At 41.1% G+C, this 26174-nt stretch overlaps 1 protein-coding gene across 1 annotated transcript in view; it reads right to left on the bottom strand.

Moving 5' to 3' along the window:
* Nucleotides 1–277: 277 nt before the first annotated feature.
* The window catches only part of MKLN1 (muskelin 1), a 54579-nt gene continuing 28682 nt past the window's right edge, over nucleotides 278–26174 (bottom strand). Inside the window, exons 5-12 of the mRNA XM_056515756.1 lie at nucleotides 25248–25469; nucleotides 23771–23900; nucleotides 15764–15911; nucleotides 14685–14799; nucleotides 12916–13055; nucleotides 10629–10731; nucleotides 2390–2444; nucleotides 278–593 (exon numbers count right to left, since the gene is read on the bottom strand). Coding sequence (XP_056371731.1) covers nucleotides 472–593; nucleotides 2390–2444; nucleotides 10629–10731; nucleotides 12916–13055; nucleotides 14685–14799; nucleotides 15764–15911; nucleotides 23771–23900; nucleotides 25248–25469 — 1035 coding nt within the window. The 3' untranslated portion in view covers nucleotides 278–471. The remainder of the gene's footprint in view (nucleotides 594–2389; nucleotides 2445–10628; nucleotides 10732–12915; nucleotides 13056–14684; nucleotides 14800–15763; nucleotides 15912–23770; nucleotides 23901–25247; nucleotides 25470–26174) is intronic.

A 26174-nucleotide genomic window follows, 5' to 3' on the forward strand; every position in this document is an offset into this window, starting at 1 on the left:
GCAGCTGCTGAGGATGGGGCTGTAGGATAAAGCAATACATCATGACTAGCTACAAACGAGGAAAGAAAAACCTCTTCCCCCTCTTCCTCAGGAAATGCAAAATAAAACCCATCATCTTTAATCCCAGACAACTCACAAATCTCAAATTTTCCCCCATAGGCAAAAAGATCACTGCATGACTGGGTTTTATTTCTTTTTCTTTTTCCCCCACCTTTTCATCCTACATTTGCTAACTCAAAATCCAAAGTCAGAAAAAATATATATATTTAGTCAGAAGTACGTCAGTTACATTTTATTAACCTACTCCAAGGGAAAAGCTCCAGGGATTCACCATACAAGTATAAAACCCCTTTCAAACACCTAGGGGTTATTATATTAACTTCATCCCAGCAGTCAATCAATGCAGTAAAAAAATTAAAATACTGAAAATGGATGCTTTTCCCCTCTTCCATGTGTCCAGTGATTGCTCCATTACAGCGTGATGAGGTCCACCAGGTTGCCTTTAGGAGGGGTCATGTTGTCTGGGAAGAAGTTGACTAGCGTGTCAAACAGCTGAGTTCTCTGGGCATACGTGTGGTCAACGTCTGAAAATCCTGGGGGAGGAAGGAAAGGGGAAAGTAAGTCACTCCTCCCAATCCCAAGCACTCAGTTTAGCTGTGGAATTGTCCATTTGGGATAAACGTTAACAGCTCCCTCTGCCTCCACTAATAAGACTGCCAGCTCTCCGTCCCACTACTGTGAGCACACATACAGAGATTATGTCATCCCAAACCAGCACTGCCATCAAAATGCCATAAAAAGCAATAAACAAATGCCTGTCAAGCTCACTGACAGTCCCAAAGAAACAGGGGAAGCAGGAGTTCTCAGGGGACTGCTCTGATGTCCCAGAAAACAAAATCCATGCAGCTATTTTTATTTGGTGCCTCATTTCTTCTGTCCTCAGGCTTTCTTCATTATCTTCACTGCCATAACCAGAACTGCTCCTTGGAGTTTTCCTTGAGATAAGCTCTGCTGGCAGCAGGAGTCCCAACTCAGAGCTGGTATTTACTCACTGGACTTGCACCTGGCTGCATCCTGGCACACAGGAGCTTTGCAAACCGGTTTCTGGAGTGCTTCCTCCCAACACAGCAGGGTTTGGTTTGCATTGTTTGTCCAAATCCTACACTAAAACCATCAGCAAGAACAATAAGGCAGGCACACAGTGATCTCCTCCACTTTGGATTACTTCCATTGCTGCTATCTCAAAGGAATGCTTTTTAATTCAGTGAACTCACTCTTCAGTTAATCAAAGGCAACCAAGTTAATCAAATCAAGGAAGGCTGGCGTTTTTATTTGCAAAGCACTTCTTGATGTACATATCCTCCTATCTGTAAATCCAAAATCTGGATAAAGTATTGTACTGAGTCAGTATTGTACTGGTGAAGCACTGGCACAGGTTGCCCAGGGAAGCTGTGGACGTCTCATACCAAAAGTGTTTCAGTTCAGGTTTGATGGGGCTTGGAATGAGATGATTTTTAAAGGTCCCTTCCAGCTCAAACCATTCTATGAGTCTGTGAAAAACAGAACTTTTTTGAAATTTGGGTTTTCTTTCTTTAAAAAAAATTGATCTTATAGGGTGAACTTGATGTCTTCCAAACCACAAGAACTCAGCAGAGCTTCCCCATCCATCAGGGCAGAACTGCAGTGGGCTTTAACTTTCCCTCAATTTCTTAAATTAGGAATTAAACCTCCATGAAAAATTAAAGTCATCCATTCTCTCAGCAAGAGCTCAGTGACTTGAGGACACCCCCGCAGCACAACATAATTTCTGCTGGTAGCTGTCCTATACTTGCCCAGGATGAGTCTCTGAGATCTCTCAAGGAGTTAACTGGACAGAGCAGTGAAACAAATCATGGCTTTGGCTCAGCCCTCCTGTTTCCAGCCCTTCACGCCACTGTTTTCTCCGCTCTTGACACTCTGCCCAAAGAACTCGTTCTGCAGAGAACAGAGCGAACCAAACTACTCCAGGAATTGCAGTTATCACAGCAAACAGAGCCGTAGCCATGCTGTGAGATTCCAAAGTGACATGACAGGAGGTGCTTTATTCTGACCAAAGCTTCTGTTTACTTGGGTAACAGCGAAGGATCAGATGTAATAAGAGACACAAAATGATCCCAGGAGGCACTGGTTTAAAACCACTGATGTTGACAGATGTTTTAAATATGGGCTTGAGGCATTGGACACTGGTCATTATAAATAACCTCTCAAATGTCTGGGTAGTGGCACTTTGCATATTGCAAAGAGCCTACAATGTTGATAGGAATTATAACATTTGATATAAAAACCAGTAGAAACTAAGAGGAATTATCAAAGGGAACATCATGTAATTCCTCTGTCACATAATACTCACCAAGAGTCGTGAAATCCGAGCCAGACTTAAATAATGCTGAGGCAAGAAGCTGAAACTGCGGAAGAGGAGGTAAAGGGACAAAGAAAGAAAAAAGTGTTATTAACCACACAGACAAAAACCCCAGAGGATTCATAGAAGTACAAGTAGCTTTAGAGTTGCTGTGTTTTCTCTATACAATCCTCATAACTCTTGTGCCATACACATGAATAACAGCAGCAGGCACTTTCACATGAGAACTACAATTTGTCACCTTGGCACAAGTTAGATGGTTTTTCCTAGAATTAGAGCAGTCTTGATGCAATGAAAGGTATTTGACTGAGAGATCTAAAAAATCTAGTTTTTTATATATAATTTTTTGCCTCTTTGGCAGAAGGTAGAAAGGTTATTCCATAAAATAACACTCCCAGGGTATTCACCACATGCTACAGGCTCAGCAGCCAGGGTAACTGCTGGAGTGAGCATGAACTTCTGGAACACAGAGAAAGCTCTGCCCAGAGAAGCTGTGGATGCCCCAACCCCAGAGGTGTTCAAGGCCAGGCTGAGCAATCTGATATAATGGGTGACATCCCTGCCCATGGCACAGGGTTTGGAACTCAATGATCCTTAAGGTCCCATCCAACCCAAACCATTCTATGATTTGAATGACAACAACCCTCCTGAACTGCCAGAGATCTCATATCACAAATTTAAGGCAATATCTTCTTAACTAAAAATAAAAATCCTTTGTTTGGGAACATCAAGACCATGAATAAAAACATTTTAATTAACACATTCATGATTTTATTCTCCCTTCATGTCTCACTGATGGATGGTGACCACAGTGTCTTCCTCTGCCCCTGACTGCTGTTTCCAGTTACCCAAGGAACAGCAAAGCTTAGTGCTTTGTCATGCTCCTGCAAAGAAAGAGTTGATTCCTTAAAGCCTTGGAATCTTGTGTCTCCTGCCTGTGTGTCTCTTCAACACACAGCCTGAGGGAAAAAAAGCAAGGAAAAAACCAGAAGAGAAGCAAATATGTTCAGGGAAGGAGTGGAAAGAACAGCCAGGCATTACATATCCATCAGTTTAATTTCAACTAAAAGAAAAATGGGAACACAGACAATTTGTAGGCATGTAGGAGTGGAGAAGGTGATGAGTAGCAGCCAACGTGTATTTGGCAACAACAAGTTGTAGCATATCAATCTGATTTCTCCTGTGAGGCAGAAGGCCCTAGGGATGGGACTTGGCAATAGACCTTGTCCATTCTGACTTTCATAGGAATTCTAACACTTTTATATGATATTTAAAGCACATTGTCAAGGCATCACTTAGATTAAGCCAAAATGGAAAGGCAAACAGGTCAAACAACTTTACTGTGGGTGGCCATCAATGGTTTGACATCAAAATGGAGCCTTGAATCAGGAATGATTCATCTGTGCCCCAGGGTCAGCATCACCCTGAGTTTTCAGTGATAACCTGCTTGGCAGAACAGGGCAGGATCACCAGACCTTACACCACACTCAGACTGACTGCCAGCATGGAACAGACAGCCTTCCAACTATTTTTCCACTTAATCCAAATTAAAATGATGGACTGAGGTGCATTTCACTGGGGCCAAGTGCAAATCAACATAAACAGAAAAAATTCAGCAATACAGAACAGGTGCAGAGACTCTGTGAAAATGTACTTAGGATCTACAACAGATCAGTATCACTTTATTATAAAACTGACAAATGCATGAAAAGGAGTAGCATCTTTAAATAAAATACTCTTGCTGTTATCAAGATTTTAACATCTCTATTTTGGGATGCCCTGTATCAGTTAGTGAGGAAATAATATAATATGAGGAAATACATATAATATAATGTGAGGAAAGCTCTAAAAAAAAATTAAGTGTTCTGAAAACCAAGTTCTACAAAGAAAGCTCAAAGGAGTCAGGGCTGCAGAGCCTCCACAGAACAGTGGCCAAGCACAAAACTGCCAGAAGTCACAGATGCAAAAGGCTGCTACAAAAAGTAGATCTACAACCAAGTGCAAGAAGCTACAAAAACACTTCAGTGAGATCAGTGTTGTTGCGCTATCAAGGGAAAAAACAGGCTAAAATAAGGACTGTAGTGTTCTGGGATTGCCTGCATGCTTTGGGGAGGGTGTGGTGAGAAAGATACAGGATTGGCAAACTGGAGATGAGGGGGAAGGGGGTGTAAAGTGCCCCCCTGAGTGCAAGGCCTGGTTACACAAAATCACTGCAATGCCACACGTGGATTCCACCGTGAGCCTCATTTGTGAGAGCAGCTTGGCTTCCCAGCAGCACCGTACTGAAACAGCTGCCCAGCAGAAATAGCTCCAGAAGTTCCAATAAAACCCGTGGCTAAATCCCTGCAAATGCCAGGCTCTGGCCATCCTGCCCTCCCACACCACTGCCTGGGGCCCGCTGCCAGCTGCCTGGGGGCACACAGTGGGACAGAGCGGGTGCCACGTGCTGCCAGGGGCTCCTGTGTTCCTGTGCAGGGTCCTGCTGGGAGCACAAAGCCACGCTGGGGCTCAGGTGCCTGACTAAGAGGCCAGATGAGCAGGGTCCAGCCAGGAACTCGCTGAACTGAGACCAGAACCTCGCTGAAGCGGCCTCTGCCAAGTATTCCAGCCTCATCTGCACCAGGCATGATGGATTTTCATGGCTATGAGTTTCTTTGCAGCTTTGTGGGGAAGGAGGATCTTGTTTCCTTCCCTGCTGATGGCACCACACTTGAGTTAACCTTGAGGGCTGTTGTTTGTTTGGTTTGTAATTAAATTTGTGTATCAGCTCACACTTAAAAAGCACTTTCTGATGGAAAAGTCAAGCATGTGAGTTAAGAACATCAGTTAAGGACAGTGCTGAGCCTAAGCTGGTTCACTCTGCATTTGTATTATGATCCCAAACCCCACAATGTTCTCCCAAAGGATCCCTACTTTTTTCCCAAAGCGTAGGACACTTACTGCTCACTCAATACTAGGTCTCCTACATTCCATTCCCAGCAGATATCCAATGTACTATTTTCTTCACAAAGTTCAAGCTCTGCTCTAAAGAAGGAATTAATTTCTTCATCGACTTTCTTATCATATTAATTGTTATTCTAACAGATGGCACTTCAAACTCTGATTAATTTTGAGTCTATTTGAAACTAACAGTATCTGATTTTTCAAAATATGTAATGTTATGCAACAGCTTCTGAATTCACAGAAAAGCAAAGCCCTCAAGCAAATCACACCTCACATCTCTCCCATCAGGCACCAGAATGAAACACCCAATTAATGACCATCTAGGAAAAACAATTTGCTTAATATCACAGAGCAACTCTGTTATGGAGGCAAGAGCAGAATTCAATTATCCAGCAGAAGCATCCAACTGCTTCAATCACACCACCACCCATTTTCTTCTGCCAATCCCTCTGGCTCACTGGCTTCATCCATTCCAAATTAAGCCTCCATTCAAAAGGCAGCAGTTCCCTTTGTTATACAATTAACTTCTCTCTCAGAGATCCAACCAACCTTCTGAACACAGGCAGGGGCTCCTCAGAGATAAACAGATCTGGCTAATTAATAAAAGGTTATACTATGTCTATTTTTATATATCTGCACACCTCTGCCTTTGCACAAACAAAATGATTGAAGGGGAATGAGTAACCCTTGTTTGGGATACCTGGCAGGTTGTATGAATCAGACACAATTCCTCCTCCTTCTCCTCTGTAATGCCTGTGTGTGAGTGCTCAGATCACAGCATAAACCAGTTCCTCAGCTTTGACCAGTTCTCTGGGGCTGGTGACTCTCAGCACAGGCTCAAATAGGCAAAGAGAGGCTCAAACCCTTTGAGGATGGAGCTGCTGCTGAAATGGGGAAGGCTGAGCACTGTTTTTGTAAAGGCTTCTTGGCTCCAAAACCTCTGCTCCTGCAGCACACAGGCTCTGAGGCTTTACAAAGAATCACAGCAGGACACAAAGAAGAGAAACAGGCTTTTCTTAGCTCCTTCCTAGAACTATTTTTCCCATTTGGGTGTCAATTTTCCCAGAAATATCAGTCTAATGCAAATTCAAACAATACTTTTGGGCCCTGCTGGCTTTATCTGTCAAATTTATTAAAGACAAGGTCTTAAGAATGGAAAGTATGAAGCAGCCTTGAACAGGGGCCTCCAGCCTCAGTCTACAAGCAAGTCAGGCCTCAGAGTGGCCTCCAGGTCCTTGCTCTTTCTCCTACCATGCTCCAAGAAAAACATACTGTGAGTTTTCTTTGTGCTTTGTATCTGTTTTACAACAATCATGGGATTGAGCTTCATCAGTTGTTGAATCTCCACGTACAAAATCATCCTGCTCTCCCATACTTGGAAAGCACTGGACATTTTTTTGTGTCATCTTGATTTCTACTGCAGCCCATTTAACAGCAGCAAAGTCCTGGGTATGATTACTGCAGTGTTCAAGGAGCAGCTTTAGCTTTTGCACATGAACTACTGATGTTTCTGTGCTTTAACAGCACCTGTTTTTCTCTAAGTACAAAATTTAGAATTCAATTTGATATTTATTTTGACCATCCTTTTACCTTTAAAAGGCTGCTGTTGTAATCTACCACCAAATTCACATCTGTGTGTGAAAGAGAAGAACAGCCAGGCCAGCAGAAAATTTCATACCAGCAAATAAGCCTTTTATACAACTTTTAATCTGTTAAATCACGGGCAAAATTCCCCATTTTCTAGGGACTTACCCTCCTTTCCCTACAGTGTCAGGGCTATTAACCCACAGCCAGTAAAAAAGATCACTGATGTGGGAACACTGAACTGAATGAGGATGTTTAAGTGATGTCAAGCAGAATCACAGTTAAAGAGAACTGGATCTGCATTTGTGGGCACAGAAATTGCTGGCACACAGCCTGTGGCTACTAAACCAAGCACCCATGCAATACCTCTTACTTGCATTTACTTCATTTCAGAGTAATAAAAAAGGGAAATAAAAATCTAGTCCTCTTAGCATCCCTAAAATTCACAGCAACAGAATGAAAATCTTAGGGTATGTTCCTACTATCAATCATTCATGCTACTTTAAACAAAATCAGTTACTAATGCCAAAGTAAGTTTCAAGAACAGTCTGTTTGTTTTCCTTGGCATGCAACTGCAAACAGCTGAACAGACTTGCCTAACTAAGTTAGGAGGAATTACTTCTATTACAAAGCAAGCAAGCCTCACCACAAGGGGAAATTCTGCTTGTAATGATATATAACACCACCCAGATCTCCATCCATAAAACATGAAGCCATACAGGCCAGTCTCCAGAATTACTGCACAAAGTTGGGCATAAAACCATTCAGCCTGGTCCTTCCTAAATTTAACAGTTGCCCTGGAAAGAGGGAAAACCAGGCAGGAATTGATTCCCTAAAGTTCTAACAGCCTTAACAGCATTCAGTGGCTGCAGCCAACCACATCTATCACCTTTGCTATTATCGAGATACAAATCAAATAAAGGCAGGGTATGGAGGTGTCTGGGCTGAGAGACACAATCAAACTGGTGCTTGAAATTCGATATGGAATCCAAAATGCCTGCGTCAGTCCTCTGGAAAGCACAGGAGCCATTTGAAGATGCAAGGCCAGAGCAAAAAGCCAACTCGATGTGATAACCGGAAGGTAAATTGACGTCAGCTGGAAATGCACCCAGCCAGTACCAGCCCAGCAGCTGGCTCTGTGCCACAGCCCTGGCAGATCTGTCCCAGTGTAAAAAATCTTTGGAAGTTAAAGCTTTATGACCAGCACAATGAATAATAATTTAAAAAACCAAACAAACAAAAGCATCCCAGAAACTGTTAAATTATTTTTGGAGATGGCTGGAATAGATGGAAGCTTTAATTCTGCTGAACGGTGCTGATCCGATGGCCCAGCACAACAGACACAAGCTATTGGATTTTGTTTGGAGCAGACATTAGGCCTGCAGAGAAAGAATCCACTATGTATTCACTCAGCTGGATTGAGCTATGTAAGCTCATTCACTGGATCATTAATGTTCAGAACACCAGTGTGCTCTCTGAAAAGGGGTAATTCTTTTTTTCAAACATGTTATTCTATTTCTACCTGGTATGATACAGCTTCTACATGCCCCTAAAATCTCAGAGGAGCCCATGCAGTCATGTAAATTCTCCATTCCTACAAGGTGGACAAGTTCAACACTGAACTAGGAAAAGGAAAAGCAGGATATTAAAGGCTTTCCTGTGCCAGATGTGCCCAGTGTGCAATTTCTGCAGCACCTCCTTTGGTCTGTGGGCGACAGGAGGCAGCAGGAACTAGGAAAGGAGCTTGCTCATCACATCACAGATGTTTGCTGTTCAGGGAATAATAAAAAGGCACAGCCAGCCATGAGATGCAAGAGATCCTTAGGAATAACTGGCTGAGGAGAGACAGGCTACCAGCACACAGGTGTGACATGGAGAAAAAGGGAGATCAGAGAACACAGGACACATCTTACAGGAGTGGGAGGGAGCAGAAGGGGAAAAGAAAGCATCAAAATGGGAGCTTGGGATTAGTACAGGCTCAAACAGGAAGAAAAAACCTTGAATTCTGGGTTCAGTTTTGGGTCCCTCACTACAAGGAAGTCACTGAGGGGATGGAGTGTGTCCAGGGAGGGGAATTGAGCTGGGGAAGGATCTGAAGCACCAGGAGAGGCTGAGGGAGCTGGGAAAGGGGCTCAGCCTGGAGAAAAGGAGGCCCAGGGGGGAACCTTCTGATTCTGCACAACTCCCTGACAGGAGGGGACAGCCAGGTGGGGGTCACTCCCAAGTAGTAAAACACAGGACATAAGGAAATGGCCTTAAGTTAAGACTGGGTATCAGGAAAAAACTCATCAGAATGGTTGTACAGCTCTGGCACAGGCTGCCTAGGGAAGTGTAATCCCCATCCCTGGAGGTATTTAAAAGCCACAAAGATGTGGCACCTGGGGACATGATTTAGTGGTGGCCTTGGCAGTGCTAGGACAACGGGTGCACTTGATAACCTTAAAGGTCTTTTCCAACCTCAAAGACTCTGGAAGTGCAACCACACTGGGAAGATGGCACATAGGAAAATAAAAAAAAAATCTCCTTTTCTACCTTAAGAAAAGCAGGATCATCTATTGTCTTTCCTATGCTAGAAATAACTAGAAAGGATGTGAAACTACTTGACATGGAACAATCTGAACAAGAAACCATTTACAGAGAACAGAGAGTCACAGCACTTAAATGTTTTGTTGAATCACATGTTTACAAAGGCTGATTAGAATTTATGACGAATGTGATCACTTCCAAGATCCTGATAAGAGTAAACTTCTTTCCTAATTCTAACCCTACAATTCCATCCTGTGCACATGCAAGCAAGAGGCATATTCTCCCCCAAGACCTTTCAGTGTCTGTGTAATCTTTCCTTTAGCTAAAGTAGCAAGTTAAAGCCACCAGATTAAGAGATTTAATCCAGGGACTCGGCATGGAATAGAACTACCCCTCCTCCTATCATGATTTATAGAAGGAGCTGTCGAATCCCTTTCCAAGTCACTGAGGAAAGAAAACAGCAAGAACCCCAGACTCCTCCTTATCTACCCATCAGGAGCTGAACACTGGCACATCTCAGCTGGCTGCCCCAAATTCCATGTGGAAATGAATGCCAGAGTCAAATCAACCACCTTATCTGACACTTCTCACTATTTCTTTAATCCGTTTTGTAAAGTGACACGCACTGCTGTACTGGAATCAACACAGGAAATGAGAAAGAATTCCTGGAATAAATAAAGAAGATGCCTACTGGATAATATTCAAAAGGGAAAGGAGATAAGATTTTAAGGGTAGCAAGCAGTGTATAGGTATTAATTATGTCCAGAAATATTGATCATCTTTGGAAAAGCTTTCCCTCCTCAGACAAGCTGAATATTGAGAAGCCTGAGCACAAGTTTCTACTCCCTTTCTACTGCACAACCAACTACAGACTGGTGACATTTCAGAGTTTACATTTCAATTAAAGCTCCCAAAATATACACCAGCACACTGGAATTAAAACAAAGGCTTAGTCTTCACTCTTAGGAGTACAAAAGCTATTTTATCTGGACCTGAAGTTGTTAAATGACTGTTTCCAAAACAGTGTGACTTAAGTGCAGAGAAATACATGATAGAGCAAACTGTCTGGCACCTGCAGAGCTTTTATAAACTGAATAAAACCCAGGTTTAAGAGGCTCAAAACTTTCAATGAGAACACAGTTTAAATTTCTTTAGGACAAGGATCATTGTTCCTCACCTCCTTTGTCTCCTCAGGGTCCGAGTGATCCACAGTTACATATAAATCATTCTGCAGGTACTTCAGTGCACTAAGAGGGTCAGTCTGAGCTTTCTCTTCAAACCTGCAGAGAAGAGACAGAAAACTTGAGCACAGCCATTTCCTTCAGGACTAAGTACTTCTGGTTGAACAGAGAGCAAACCCCATCTAACAAACCCAGTATTTCCAAAGAAAACCACGTTAATGGCAGCTGAGCCTCATGGTCACTGGAATTTCAAGCCAGACTGAAACATGGAAGGAGGTTTTTTTGGGAGTTTAAAGGAAAGTAAAAGGGCAAAATTCTACATTCTTACTAAAAATATTCAAGCACAGAAGCTTCTTAATACATAAATATATTGAGTACAGTTTGTTTTCCACAAATGAAGTAAGGTGTGAGCAGCACCTCACAGGCAAGCCTTGAGCACTTCAGTCCCTGGGATATTAACATTTCACCTTTGGAAATAGTACAGGTCCATAAAAATCCTGTGCACCACCACCATTATTTCTTCATTTTCTTTTAATGAACAGGAACTGCAACTTCTGTGAATTCCCTCAAGAAGTGAACAGAGCCCTCAGGAAATGATTCTGGGTTCAGCATCCTCAGTGAGCACAGCTACTTCCCTGCAGCAGTTTTGGTTGCATAAACCTAGAAAGGTTTAAAATCATCTTTTTCCTCACCTACCCACTGAGTGCAGCATCACACTGCTTCTCATATTGTTATTTTTTTATTTGAGTCATTTACCTGGTTATTTATACCACAGTGGACATGTGAATTTTGAAATTGCCTAAAGATGTCAGGGATTGAGCAGCACAGGGAGCACAAAGACCTTGTCTGTCACCTGATGCATCTGCCAATTTGGTCACTACACATGGCTGCAAACACTGCCATAGATTTTCTCAGATGACATCATGGCTCAGAGAGCTGAAGTGTTTTAAAACAAGTGGAAGCACTGCCACCTTGCTCTTTTCCACCTGCCCTGCTTGGCTGACTGGTAGCAAACAAACTCATAGGAAAACCAGGAGCCCAGCTGATGCTGTGGGTTTGTTGTGGCTGCAAGGCCAGTACCTGTTCTGGTACCCAGAGCCTGGGGGAGTGCAGGTAAAGGGCAGCCAGTGGCTCCACAGCAATTCAGCTCCAGCCAGGCACCCACCCACCATCCCTGGCTGCTCAGGTTTGGCTCCCTCACACAGACCCCAAAAATGGGAGCATGGTGCATAAACCCCAAACTTCTGCCAGACAACACACAGCAACATTTCCTTTAAGTGCACTTTAAGCAAGTAGAAACAAACAATGCAGAGCTGTCTCTGGAGGCTGCACAGCTGCATTTCCATACCACCACAGCTGGGTTTAATAAGCATCCCAGATAATTGGGAAGGCCTTTATTCATTCCTGTAGATATTCACATCTACTCTGTGGCTAATCTCAGTGTCTCACCCAGCCACAGTGGCTGTGAGTTGAGTACAGCAATTTGCTTGCTGCCTCAGAAATAAAATACCATCAGGAAAACCTGACCTTCCAACTCTTGGCAGAGCCTGATAACAAAGTATTCTCCCCGAGAATGCAGGGAGAGCTATTTACTGCCTTCAAATGATTTGCTGGGTCCTGAAAGGCTCTCTCACTGCTGCAATTTCTTGACTAAGGCAACACCATAAGCTTGATTTTGAAAAGCTGTTGCCCTAAATAAGAAATATAAGGCAGCTCTGAAGCATCCAGAGTGCAAGAAGCACTGCAGTGTAGCTGAATTCTGCCTAAGTGAGCTCTTTCAGGAGTTTCTGAATGAGAAACTCTGATGACCTCACCACAGTTGAGTCTCAGATGTGCAAAGGCATCCAGCCCCCAGACTTCATTAGCATCCTTGCAGGCTGTTACTATCTCCAAGCACAGTGTTTCCAAAACATACTCCATTTCCTTGGGAGGTGACAGCACCAAAACACATGTTGATGAGCAGCAGAGTGAAAAGGGAATCTAAAAATTCCCCATGACTCCCCACTCAATAACCAGATTTTTCTAGTTTTAGAATAGCATAGGCAAAATGAATCAAGTAATTTTGTAGTTTAGCCCTGGCTCACTGTTTTTATTGACATAATTTTAAAAAATAATCAAGAAACCTGCAGAAGGTTTAGAAGGGACCTCGAAGATCATCTAGTTCCATATAACCAACAAAATGACATTTCACAAAATGGTTTATGAGAGATTTGAGTCTTAGCAATTGAAAAAAAAAGAGAGACACCTGGAAAAGAAAATTGCAAAGCACCTTTGTTTCTTTACCTGTGCTTTCTGATGAGGTATTTGCAGTGCCTTAGCAGGTATTCCTTTGAAGGTCGACAGAGCTTGAGAGACCAGAAATCATCTAATCTCATCTTTGGAGAGCAGGATTTACCAGGATTCCCTCCAAATAAGTAATGAACCTAAGAAAATGAGAGGCAGATCAAAAAATTGATTGTTTGCGTAAATCCACTGAACAAAGACCATTTACTATGTCAGCAGCTTTGCAGAGGTTTATTCTGGTGGGAGAAACTGCCATTTAGACAAGTTGCTCTAACTTATTATTGGCCTCACTTTGTCCCCTTGGAGATGAAGAAAGTTCTCTTAAACCATTTATATTTTAAGATAAGAAAAGAGTTGTACTGTTGGAACATCTCTCTAGCAAATACTTGAGACATTTATAAATAAACACCCAAAATTCATGCAAACTCTTTCTTCAGGAATAATCTATGAGAATGATAAATCCTTAAGCACTGACAAAGTGAGTTGGAAGTCCTAAAGACATCCAAAGTAAAGTGACAGCAAGCCAAGCCAGTATAATGTAGACTTACAGAGAGAGGCACATTTCCAGAAGAGTGGAAGTGTCACAAAAGGACTGTTTATTTCTTTGCTACATTTTTCTTCCCATCGTAGAGTAATTTCAGACTCTGAACTGTTGATATTAAACATGCTACAAAGGACCTTCAAATACTGAAGTTTAACAAGTCCAACAGGCTACCTTTCCCCACAGCTTTAAAAATAATCACTCAAAACAATGTATTCTGCATCCCACTGCTGTAGGCTCTCCTTATTTATATCAGAAGAGTTTAGAAAGGTCATTGGAACAGAGGTTTCTAAAAATAAGACTCTTCAAAACAAGCACATCAAACAGCTCCTCAGATAAAGCTGGGCAACTGCAATGATTTAGCAACCTTCAGAGTAACTCAGAAAATACTACTCTGTCTCTTACACTTAGAAGTAGAACAGTATTTATTTATTTATTTATTTATTTACTGTATCATTACAGTGAAGACAACAAGCAATGCAATTTCTCCATACAGAATCTGCACCCATTCCTCCTTAAAATCCCTCTTATTTGTCAAGTTTTGGGCTAGTTGGGTTTCCCAAATTTGATTAACCTCCCACAGAATGCAAGATTAAAATACGTTTTCCTTTAACTCAGACTGTTTCAGACTAGGGAGAATTTTTAGAAAAATCCATTAAAGTATCAGTAAAGGTGCCACAGTAATTTAAATTTATGAGTTAATGAATTTATGAACCTAATCTGTTGATTTGTGCTTTATTGGTTAATATGCACAAAGCCAACCCTAAGTTTACTGAGCTCTCAAATCGACTTAAAATTTGGTTTAGTGTATTTAAGTATGAATGTGTCCATTGGAGCCTGACAGTGCTAAAGAATGAGTTGTTTCTGACATGCAGGGCAAAGTTAGGCATCTCTGGTTCAGAGGATTCTTAACTGTGATTAGCTCATTCAAACACAGCTTTTCCTAGAAACTTTGGTAGCAATCTGTTCTAATTTAGTCACCAGCAGGTAAGATTAATGAGGATAATGAATGAAGCTTTTTGTGTTCTGAAGTGTGAGAACAAACACGTTTACTTCATATTGACATAAAAAGTAGTTTAGCACCTTATTTTAAAATATGGGGAGTTAAGTGAGAATTACCATATCAATCCAAATATTTAAAAAGTATATTTATTGTACCATCTTTACGGAAACAGCTACATCTTAAGAGAAAAAATCTGAAAAAAAAAAAAAAAAAATTACTTCATACCTTGTGCAACTCATCATACACCAGCTGATGGGCAAACCTTGGGCAGGGCTCCTCCTCCTGAAGGCTTTTACCTGGATTCTCTTTGGCTGCCTGGTCGTTCTTATAGACACAAGACCTGAAATTCAAAGCAGTAAGGAATTATTAGTTGTACCTACAGGAAGCATGGAAAGTTGCTGGAAGGTACAAATCATGCAAAACACCAAAGATTTTCTTACTTCTCTCTATGTTGTCCTCTATTATCCCATCCCATTCTTAGTTCTACAAAAAACCCAGCCAGCAAACAGAGATCACCTTGGCTGAAAACAGTCCTCAAGCAGAAGTCAAACAGGAAAAAATTCTAGAAAATTATTTGGCATGAGCTTTGGGGGATCTCTTCAGACATTACATTATTTGCCTAAAGAACTGTCAACATTAAGTATTTTTCTATTATGGAAAAAACCATCTTGGACCCTGTAGAGCTTTAGACCACAGATTACAGCAGAGGTGGTATTTCAGTCAGTGATTTCCAAGCAGACTTCAGTTATAACTGAGAATTCACTTTTAAAAAAACAACACTCACACCTTTTGAAGTGATTGACCCCACTTTAGAAGAGGTCTTGAACACAAAATCTCTGCCAGCTCTGCTAAGGAACAGTGGCAATGAGCTACTGAGTACAACTCAGTGAACAAACCAGGAGATATTTTCTCAGAATATCCCACCTGGCACAGAGACTTCTCCATCACCATTCACTTGCACCAGTTTCCTCAGTTTCTAAGAACTAGAGCCATGTACACTGCTATTAACAACTGAATTTGCTGCACTCATCCTGAATCCTGGCCTTAAACCCTTCCTACAGGAAAAGCCTTTTATAACTGCTCACTTCCCCTCATCTCCTCCACCTGGCTCCAATAAAGATGTTCACATGATTTCTCTCCCTCATCTGGATTATTGCCATGATGCCTCTTAAGACAATGGGAAGAAGAGGTGCCTCAAGGGAACTCAGCTGTCTTCCACAACGTTCAACAATTCCGTGGTTAACAGAGGTTACAGAGTTACCTTAGAGATTGCTGTCTAAATAAAGTCAGAACTTAGGACTTACCAGCTGTTCCTCACAATGTCATAAATCCAGAAGGAATTCCTTACGTTCTCTTCCCGCTTCTCCTTGTCCTTACTGAGCCCTGACAAGACGTGGATTTCATTCAGTTCAGGATCAATGGTGGCCCTTTGAGTGAAACCTGTCATTGGAACTGAGAAAAGAAAATTAAAGTTACACACTGGAAACAATGGAGGACACAGGAAGGAATCCAAACATCAGGTAAATGAGTATCCTTTTCCCTACAATTCAGTAGGTCATCATACAGAGGCCAACTTCTTTCCTGTTAAAGCCAAGTCCAATGAAAATTCTCCTCTTCCTATTTCTGACTCTTGGAAGAAAATACAAACCATTCTGAGAGCTGCTGTTTCCTAGGAAAAGATATGGACAGAGCCATTTGGGAGACTACCAGCTCATAAATGAGGATTAGCTGCCTAACATAGAGCTAAATGACCAGATGACCCTTACAAATATGAATGGAGTGATTTTGTTATTATCTCATCTGTAAAAGGAAGTATTGATTCCAGAAAGCTTAATTGCAAAAGCTGGGAAACTCCAAAAAATTCAAGATGACCTCACAATTCTATAGCTCACAACTCTGCAGGACAAAGATGTCAAAGAAGCTTTTTGTATTTTCTGAATAGTTGTGGAGTAATTACCAAACTATTCTGTCCCACCTTCAGATTTAGAAATATGGTGAAATCCTACGGATTCCAATACTTTTCATCATAATTCCCTGAAAAAAAGGTCAGCAAATTTGTTTGGCAGTCTTTTTTGTTTGTTGTGTAATTCCCCATTTCCTGTTTCCCTAGGCAACCATCCTTCCAAAATGTATTTGTGAAGGGCACGTGATCTTTGTTTACAGATCCTGTTTGTCTCCTTTCTCTTTCTGGGTCAGTTTACAAAGGCTGGTAAAGGTTCCTGGCCTTCGGTCAAGATTTTGGCATGAAAAATTCTCAGAACTCTTGTATTTTGCAAATTTTTCCTTGCAATTAACTGAATTGCACCCATGGCCTAGAAAACGAGCCCAACATTAATAAAACATTTAATATTGCCACTGGGGAAAACACAAAATGGTATTTTGGAAACCCATTCTGGTAACTGGTTTCATTCTCAGGCTTCACTCCTTTCATTTGTTAGGCCAGCAAAGCAATAAAGGAATTAAAAAATTCTGAGTAGAATTTGGTTTCCTACAATTTTAGCCCCTGGTGAAGAATTTAGCAAAACCACAAAACCTGAGCATTTCTTTAAAAAAATTTAAATGCTTAATTCTCATGTAAATTTAAATAGAAACTGGAATATATTTGGATAACTCACTCTCAGACTCCCTTTGACAAAATCCTTCCAGGAGGAAGAGGCTTTGGAGCCCTCATCAGCATAAACCTCTCTAGTTTGACCTCCAATTATGCCACAAAGTTTAAGAGAAAAATTAATCCAGTTTATAAACAAATGGGTGGTTAAAAAAAAAGAAAAAAAATAAGGGAATAACACTGACACAACAATGACTACACAACTTGTTTTATTTGTAAATCACAACTTATTTTTTAAATAAGGCAAATGAGGACTGTGAAAGTCATCCCATAAGGAAATTCAGAACAGAAAGATGACCATAGACTAAAAACTGTTAATTTTTAAAAAGTATCGTGCAATGTGTTTGCTTGCATAGGCAGGGACTAAGTTGCTGACCCAAAAGGATTAAATTCAAGGCCTGTTTGAGACATTTCTGGCAGGAGAGCCATCTAAATTTGATCAGCAATGCTAATGCACATGGAAAATGTCTTTGCAACCCTATCTGCTGCTTTGAACATTTGAGACCACGCCGGGAATATTACAAAAAAAAAAAACCCTGTGCAAATCTTCAGAGCACTAATACCTCATTGAAATGAAAATTATTATAATCATGAGGAACATAGCTGCTCTATTACCATTGATACTCAAAGCATCTGAAACTTGTCTGTGGAAGTCCCATCCCTCCTCCTGAAATGTTGTTAAATAAATTAATTTTGTATCTCGTTTATGCTCGATTTCCTGAAGCTGAAATTATTATTTAAATAATGAAGGAGGGAAAAGCTGCCAAAGTTCAGTGCTGGTGGTTCTTTCCTCTTGATATTAAGAATAGAATTCATCTGCAGCAACTGCAATCAAACCCAGATTCAAGTCAAGTAATTTCAGGCTTTCCTCAGTTGCAAATCAATCTCTTCTTCAGACTGTTTGAAATGCAGAATGCCTAGAAAAATATCAGAAATATAAATCCTCACATTTACTAAGGGCCAAAGACCAGGAGTAACTTGCACAAACTCTGTGACCTATCTAAGCAACTGTATTAAAGTAGTGCCTTAGGCAAGAAAGAGTTGACATCTGGTCTTTTGCAGAGGACAAAATGAGAAAGTTGGAAGCAGTGTCATTAAAAAAACCCATAACACAAATTTGATAAACAAGTCCCCAGAAAATAAAAAGACAGTAAGACAAAATACTTGATAAATAGACAGTGAGCAGGAGAAGCTGTGGTGTTTTAAACCCAACAGAAACATCAAAAAGATGTTTTCCACGGAAGTCTGATCCTTGACAGAGCAAAAGGGCTCCATAAAAACCTCAGGACTGAAATACCTCCACTAGGGGGTAAGAGAGGTTCATCATCTGCAAGTGCAGCAGACAGGCAGGAAATGTTGGACAGAATTCAAACGAGAATGGTCGGAGTATTAGAGAGGGACACGGGCTGGAAACGTCAGAAAAATACTTGTGACATTTAAGTAACAAAATGTATGTTGGGATGGAAATCTAATTTTGCAAATGGGCAAAATTGAACCTGTAAAAATGGGTCTGTAACAGTGACAGTAATTGACTGCTTAGGACATATCTTTTTAAATTTTAGGACGTGGGAGAAAAAAAGTCAAATAGCTAGGGGTGAGAACCAGAGCACTTCCAGATCAGTTATTTGCAATGTACTAGATCCAAGGGGTGAATCAAGTGGGAAGAAAGGCTACATGCAAGTTCCCTCACTTGTGCTTCTTCACAGAGATGTAAGATCAGCTTTGGAGCAAATCCCCACCAATTCCACACCTTTCAGGGCACCTCTTGGGTCAGCTGTGAGCAGTCAGCTCCAAGGACATAGCAGTGACAGAGGACTTAGCCCTTAGCCTGTGGCTACGTGGTATTAACTTGGCTCCCATGACATAACTTATTGAAGAGGAAAAGCTTTAGAGAGAAATCACTGAACACAACACAATCCCAAAAAGTCTAGAAGAAGGCGAATGCTTTTCCTGTGCTACTGACTCTTCTTCCCCCTTAATCTCATTAACCACCCCAGGGTAGAAAGGCAGTAGCTACCTGAAAGTAAGAGGTCTGAATCCTTGCTCAGGAACTTAGTATTTTCATTCATTTTTACACAGTAAAAATTAAAAGCTCGTGGCCTCAATATTTAAAAACAACATTCAGCCACACAGGCTTGGAGTTTGCAGCCAGTTCCATAAGCAGACAGCAATTCCTAAGCAAGCTCAGAGGAGATGTTGTAGAGCTCTGTACAGTGTCATTTCCATTTAAATACAACACATGGGAAAAGCTTTTCTCCCAAAGTGACACCTAATCATGGAACAGCCACATTCCCACTACCACAGTCCCTGCTTACAGGAGTTTATGGGATCACAGTGATCATTTCAGCCAGCTGAATATTTTTTGGCTTGTGTGTGCAAACAGTTACAGTTGTTTCAAGCACATCCTTGGCTGCTGCCAGTATCAAAGCAAGAAAACAGCTTTTACACAGAGACAGAGCTTGCAAAGCAGGAAACTTAAATTCATGGAATTCTAGGGTGATTTGGGTTGGGAGGGACCTTAAAGATCATCCAGTCCCACCTTCTGCCACAGGCAGGGATACCTTCCACTATCCCAGGTTGCTCCAAGCCCCATCCAACCCAGCCTTGGACATTTCCAGGGATCCAGAGGTAGCCACAGTTTCTCTGGGCATCCTAAAGTTTATAGTTACACAGACCTGGTTCTTATAGTACTGGACAGCATTTTGGAAATTAAATCTCATCTCTTATATTTGAGGGCATACTACAACAAATTTCTCAACACGCTCTGAAACACAACAATGGCAAAACAAATCTATGAATTTATAGTCTACAGATCATGCCTGAAGGATTCACCAAGGATTAATAAGGGAAGCAAGTACACTGACAGGATTTTAGTGCCACCTGAGTTATGAAACCCTCAGAACATGTGACTGACAGTCTCATTGCAAGAGATTTCCAAGTATCTTCCCTCCTTGTGATGCCTCGTGACTACAAAATTGGGAGAAAACTGTATCACATGGATACTGCTGCTCACCAGAACCTGGCACTTCCCAGGGGATTAATTTTTAAAAAGTGGTAGGACTGGAAATTATTCCATGCCACATCTTGTAATTCCTATAAAGCAGAAGCAGCACCTCCCCCAGACTTTAATGGAGCAAGTCGTGGTGAGTGATAGCACCAAGCCAGCTGTTGACACAGCAAGATAATTATTATCCTCTTGGATTTTTCCTGATGAGACTGCAACTGGCAGTCTGCCAAGGAGCAGCTAAGGAGACCATCTGAAGAGTTTGGTTGTCATGTTGACAAAGCAGCAATCCAATGTCCAATGCTCACCTGTCTCTGAGATTTTGGAAAACAAAGATCAGTCAGTAAATCTGAATGGAATTCTGAGCTATGGCAGCTCTGCAAGGCATGTCTAGGATCTGGTGACTGCCTGCCCCTATCCACACCTTCATAGGTAGAGGAAAGGATTTTGGATTTAGTTCAGAGAAGCACCTCACAAGATGAAAAGCATGAGGTGCCTCACAAAACAAAATGCTTCCATGGCAAGGGATGTGCTGGCCACTGGCAAGACTTTACCTGAACACCGGCACACCATGCCAGGTGTCACCAGGAGGTGATGAAAAGGGGATATTGAGGCTGTCTGTGTGAGCTGGACCCCAGCCATGCTGAGCCAGCTGTACTATCTATCTGGATTCATGTTTTCCTGACTTTGCCTTGTTTCCCAGGCTGGGCTGTGTCGCCTCTGTCCGTGGTACTTATCCATGAAATTCCCCATCCATCAGGTGCACAGCTCTGTATGTGAAATGGGCACCTGCCCAAAAAGAGACTCGGGAGCTTAAAAACTAGACTTAGCTTTAAAATGTGTAGGCAGCCCTCTAGAACCAATTCACCACTACAATGAGCCACAAGAACTTTTAAGGCTTGGTCACATTTGACTTTGGAAGTTACTTGATGCCAGGGGGTGTTAAGATGCTCTGCACATCCTTCTGCAAAAGGAAACTCTCCCTCTGAGCAGGAGCTCTGACACACCACCTGAGTCAGGGCCAGAGGGGATTATCACAGGAACCTCCACCACAAGTGTTGCCCTCAGAGCTGAAATGACTGCCCACAATTAGTCATGGATTGTCACTAAGGGACTCAGGAAAGCTCCCAGTCCAGCCCATGGGGACAGTTGGGACTGGTGGCATCTCCAGACCACCTGTATGCTTCAGATACACACTATTTTTGTTTGCTGGGGACTTTTTTCTGCTTGAGTGTTGTTTATGTGCTTTTAAAGCAATTAAATATAAAGCTGCTCTAAAAGTGCATCCATCAACATGAACATTTCTGCCTCTCCTCCAAACACAAACTCTATTCAATGGTACTAAAATTCCTCTAATTTGCACCTGTGTTGTATTCCTTCACATCCAACACATCACCACAGTTGCATGTCTAAATTTGTTAGGATTACGTCTTTTACTTCAATTTAGAAAATCAAAGTGATACTTATCACCCATCATTCCCAAACACATCAGGCATCCAAGGAGCTGGTCACAGGATCAACATCAGAGGAACAAACAAAAGCAAAGAAATGCTGAACAGCATAAATACATCAGAAGATGAGAGCAGCAAAATCAACATATCATTACCATGGTTTTACAGCATTGCAACAACTTTGTGTTACTGATAACCCTTATTATCCATTTCACTACTTTTAAAAAAAAATATCCCTACTCCATGAGGTATTTAAACAAATGCACAATTAAGTTCTTTTAGAAAGGGTAAAAATCAAAATAGCTCAACTAAGAATAGAACTGAATGCCACATGCGAGCCAGGAACAAAATGTAATCATGGGACTTTATAGGAACATTTAGGTCAGGCATCCTCAACTTGACTCATCACACTGAGCAGCTTAAAACTTCACAGCGACCAGGCAAGCAATCACTTTGTTCAGACAGATCAAAATGGTGTATCACTACCTAACAAGAGCACAATAAAGACTTGCTTTTTTGGGGGTGAAAATAGTGCTGTCAACATTTGCTGTCTGAATGTAATAAGCATTTTGTTCTCTTCCTGTTAAAATGCAAATTATCCCAGTATTTTCTTTCAAAAGCAATGGAAACGTTCAAATCTGTTTGTTTACTTTCCACACACAGGAGAACAGTAAACCAAAAAAATCTACTCGAGAATTATTTCCAGTGAGTCATTTTCTTATTAAAAAAATATATTCTATTCATCAATTCAGGGCCTGTGGGAATGGGGAGAAGGGCTAAAAATTTACTTCATTTCTCGTTTACTTCACTAAATGTTGCAGTTTATGTATGAAAACCAAAGCCCAATGTCCTGACAAACTCATTATCTTTAAATGTGAAGTAGACAGAGGTGTCAGCTTAAAGCCACATGTTTTCAAGCTTCTGGATATGAAGACATGTAGCTTGAAAAGATCAAAAATGGCAGAATGTTATTAATTTCCTGGAGGAAAAAAATAAATCAATTCTTTAAAAGCTCTTAGGACAACAAAGAGAGCGTGGGTGTGTGCAGAGCAGCATCAGGCAATGTACACCTGAAAAAAAGGAGACTGTCAACAATGTGCTGGTTCTTTCTTGGAAGCACATGAGTAAATAAATGACTCCAGAGAATCAGAGCTTGGGGACTTTTCTCCCTTATTGGCATAACTAAATTAATGAGCACACAATAACTCGTCACCACCAATAATTCACTTCAAAAGTTCAGCAAAATTACTTGCTAAAAGTTAAACCTGATCAAAAGGAGGAGGGCAGCCTAAATTCAAGATTAATTACCTTCCTGGGGTTTTCAGTAACTAGGAGAAGAGAAGACACAGACTGAATATACAACACATGAGAAATACTTGTAACTTTTGTCCCATAGTGGTACAGAGTGCAACTCAAATTTCAAATTCTGACTTGTAGAATGGAGATCAGAGTATTTGTAATGGAAAGTGATGTGCTGATACATGCAGAAATGCTTTTTGGAAAGAAAGAAAATTTTTCTCTGTCATTTGAGGAAAAAAGGCATGAAATCAGCTCTTTATGATTGTGTTACAGGCCTTCTGGGTGTTTTAAGGACTTCTGTCATACACACAGGATATATAGCTCCAGTGCTATGAATCATACAGAACTGAAGTCCTGCTCCCTCCTCTTCCTTTTTTTTGCCCCTTTCTGATACTTATTACAAATATAACAGGACAAGAGATTGCTCTCAGCTTTCTGGTCAAAATAACTTCTGTCCTTCTACTCCAGTCCTCTGTCTCTGAGCACCCTACATGCCCTTCTGCAGATTATCTCTGTATTATGGTAATTTTCACTTACTGAAAAGCAGAAAAATAAGAATTTGCTTTCTCCTTTCTTGGGTTTAAAGACTTTTTTTTCAGCTTTTTTTTTTTTGTCTTTGCTAGAGTTTCCAGAAGAGGTATTTTTGGATCTTATTTTGATGTTGTTTTTTTTTTTCTTCTGAGGTGCTATGCGGTTTCATGCATCAATTATTTGTATTGTGCTCAAGATGGAGAGTGTCAAATGACAGAAAGGACAGAAGAGCTGGCATAAGTTTAACCTGTACAGTGTGAATTTTACCTGGGTATGGAGGGTTAGTTAAGGATGCCAACCTGATCCCACAGGTTGAAGCTGGCCTTTCACCTACATATTTCTCCTTTTACAGTACTTGATCTTTCACAGTATATTTCTCATTTGTACCAATGGAATGACTCTGTAGTTATTCTCTTACCCATCCCTGAATCTTTCTTTGTGCCATCTGAGATAATATCCACGTGGTCACTGTCCACATCGTAACTGAAGAAGTCATTCAAGTAAGTCTTTGATCTCTGGCCACCAAATACGTACAAGCAGCGGTTTTTCTGGAATAGGGAGGGGAAAAAACACTCTTTGCAAATAGAAGACAGTATGCTGGTCAACTGTGAACATTAACAGGAATATTTATCATAGAATCATAAGTGGATTGGGTTGGAAGGGATATTAAAGCCCAGCCAGTTCCAAACCCCTTCCACTATCCCAGGTCACTCTTAAGTCCCACCCAACCTGGCCTGGAGCACTTCCAGGAATCCAGGGGCAGCCATTAATGAATCAAAGAGCAACAGAGATGTCTCTTCTAAGTTTAACATCATTGTGCACAGGTAATTGATGCAGCCCTGCCTCATCCAGCTTTAACTTCAGAACATTAAAGCAGCAGCTCATCTTTCAAGTTTACTATGAAAGAATTAACAGGCCCCATCTCTAAAATCCATCATAAAATCCCGACTGAAAACACAACAGAAACAAAAGATAGACTGTAGGAGAAACCATCCAGGTACCAGCACATTACTAAATTCAGTACAGGCAAATGGCAAGGGGCAAGCCAAGAATAACAGGTTTATTGCTTCTTTCAAGTCTGCCAAGTGGAAAGTCCGTAAGAGGCAGATTATTTTTCTTTCAAATGGCTGAGAAAACAGAAAAAGACTTAAACTTCATGACCTGTGCTTACAGAAACCAGTATTCTTACATTTACCACAGACAGATCCTAAAAAAAAAGCCCTTTTTTATTTAAAAGATCCTCAAGTCCTTGTATAGAATTTTATGTGACAATGTTTTTCTGCCAGATTTTAAAGAACCATTCAAAATAAAAATAAAATTGAAAGCTCAGAAAACCCAGTATTCACTGTAAAAATCCTGATCTTTCACTTGAAAGGGCAAGAGAAATAAAATCAGCAATTTCCTCAAATTGGTGGGTTTTGAGTTGATGGTATCAGTAAATATTAAAATGTCACAACATTAATTTTAATTCTCATTAGTTTTCTTCTCTTAAATAGATATGTGGGCAATGAACACAACTGGAAAGGCAATGGAAGGTGGTTTTTAATACCCAACATAGAGTAAAATGTTATATACACCTCACCCCCATCCTTCTGCCTCTCCATGAGGCTCTGGATGAAGTGTCCATACTGTTTACTATTCCATTAAAATCAACTCTTTTAAATTCACCTTGATTTTTACTTGAAATTTTATTCAGCTGGAGTCATGAAAGCTCTGAAACTTTTAGCACCTCCTGCACTTAGCAAAGCAGCATCAGAATGTCAGCAAACACTGAATTAACTGAGACAACACATCACTCAGGAGATTAAAGAGCTCAAAATTTGCAAGAAAAACCAAAACCAGATGTTCTCCTTAAAGTCAGACATCATAAATCAAAGCAGGGTGTGGATACTCACAGAATGGAACAACATGCAGTGTCCTATCCGGGACTGGATATCCTCGGGTCCGGCGTTGCAGGAATCCTCCCTCAGAAGTTTCCACGTCTGGCACCGGCAGTCAAAAGCAAACAAGCCACTGAACTGGGGCTCACTGGCTCTGCTGTCATCCACACTGCCATTGCAGGTCAGAATTCGGCCTCCAAAAGTGTAGATCATGTGTTTTTCAGAATCCATGCACATCTGCAAGGAGCAGGGAAGCAGTTTAAGGCTGGCACAGTAAGACTAGATCACTGAGATCTGACTTTAAACATCCCTCTCCTGCAAGCAATGCAAGAGACAGTGCTCTGCACATCTCCTGAGCCTCCAACAAACAGAAAAGGACACACATCTTCGTGGTGGTCAGGTCTTAATCTCATAGAAAAAAATTAAAACACAAGTCTAATTTCTATGTATTTGGCATTTATTATGCAAAAGAAAAGATTAAATGTATCGTTCATCACCTAAAAAACCTGCTGATTTCAGGGAAAAGTACTTGAGAGTCTTTCACAAGGATTCACAGGGTTCTTTTTCCATAAATCTATAAGTTCCACAGAAAAGATCCATGGAGATGTTTTCAAGCAATGTCCTTATAGCCAGAGTTAACAGAGTATCACCTTTGGCAATGGTTGTGCAAGGGGAGAAATTCAAGTATCTCTGTTAATTCACTGCCCACCAATGAACTAATTCCCTCATTACTGTTCCCCCCATTACAGGAACACAAAGTGGGGGCATAACTTGGCCAAAGATTCCTCATTGGAGTGCAGCAGAAATATGTCTAATCTCCAAACCTAAACTGAGGCCATGGCTCGCATGACAAGCACTGCAGCACAAATCAAACCAAACCCCCTGACCCAGGTAATGTTTTCAGACAAAGTGCAAAGCAGAGGGTTACAGAATACCAGAGGG

The sequence above is a fragment of the Oenanthe melanoleuca genome, unplaced genomic scaffold (assembly GCF_029582105.1).
Source record: "Oenanthe melanoleuca isolate GR-GAL-2019-014 unplaced genomic scaffold, OMel1.0 S059, whole genome shotgun sequence".
In the NCBI taxonomy this organism is placed as follows: domain Eukaryota; kingdom Metazoa; phylum Chordata; class Aves; order Passeriformes; family Muscicapidae; genus Oenanthe; species Oenanthe melanoleuca.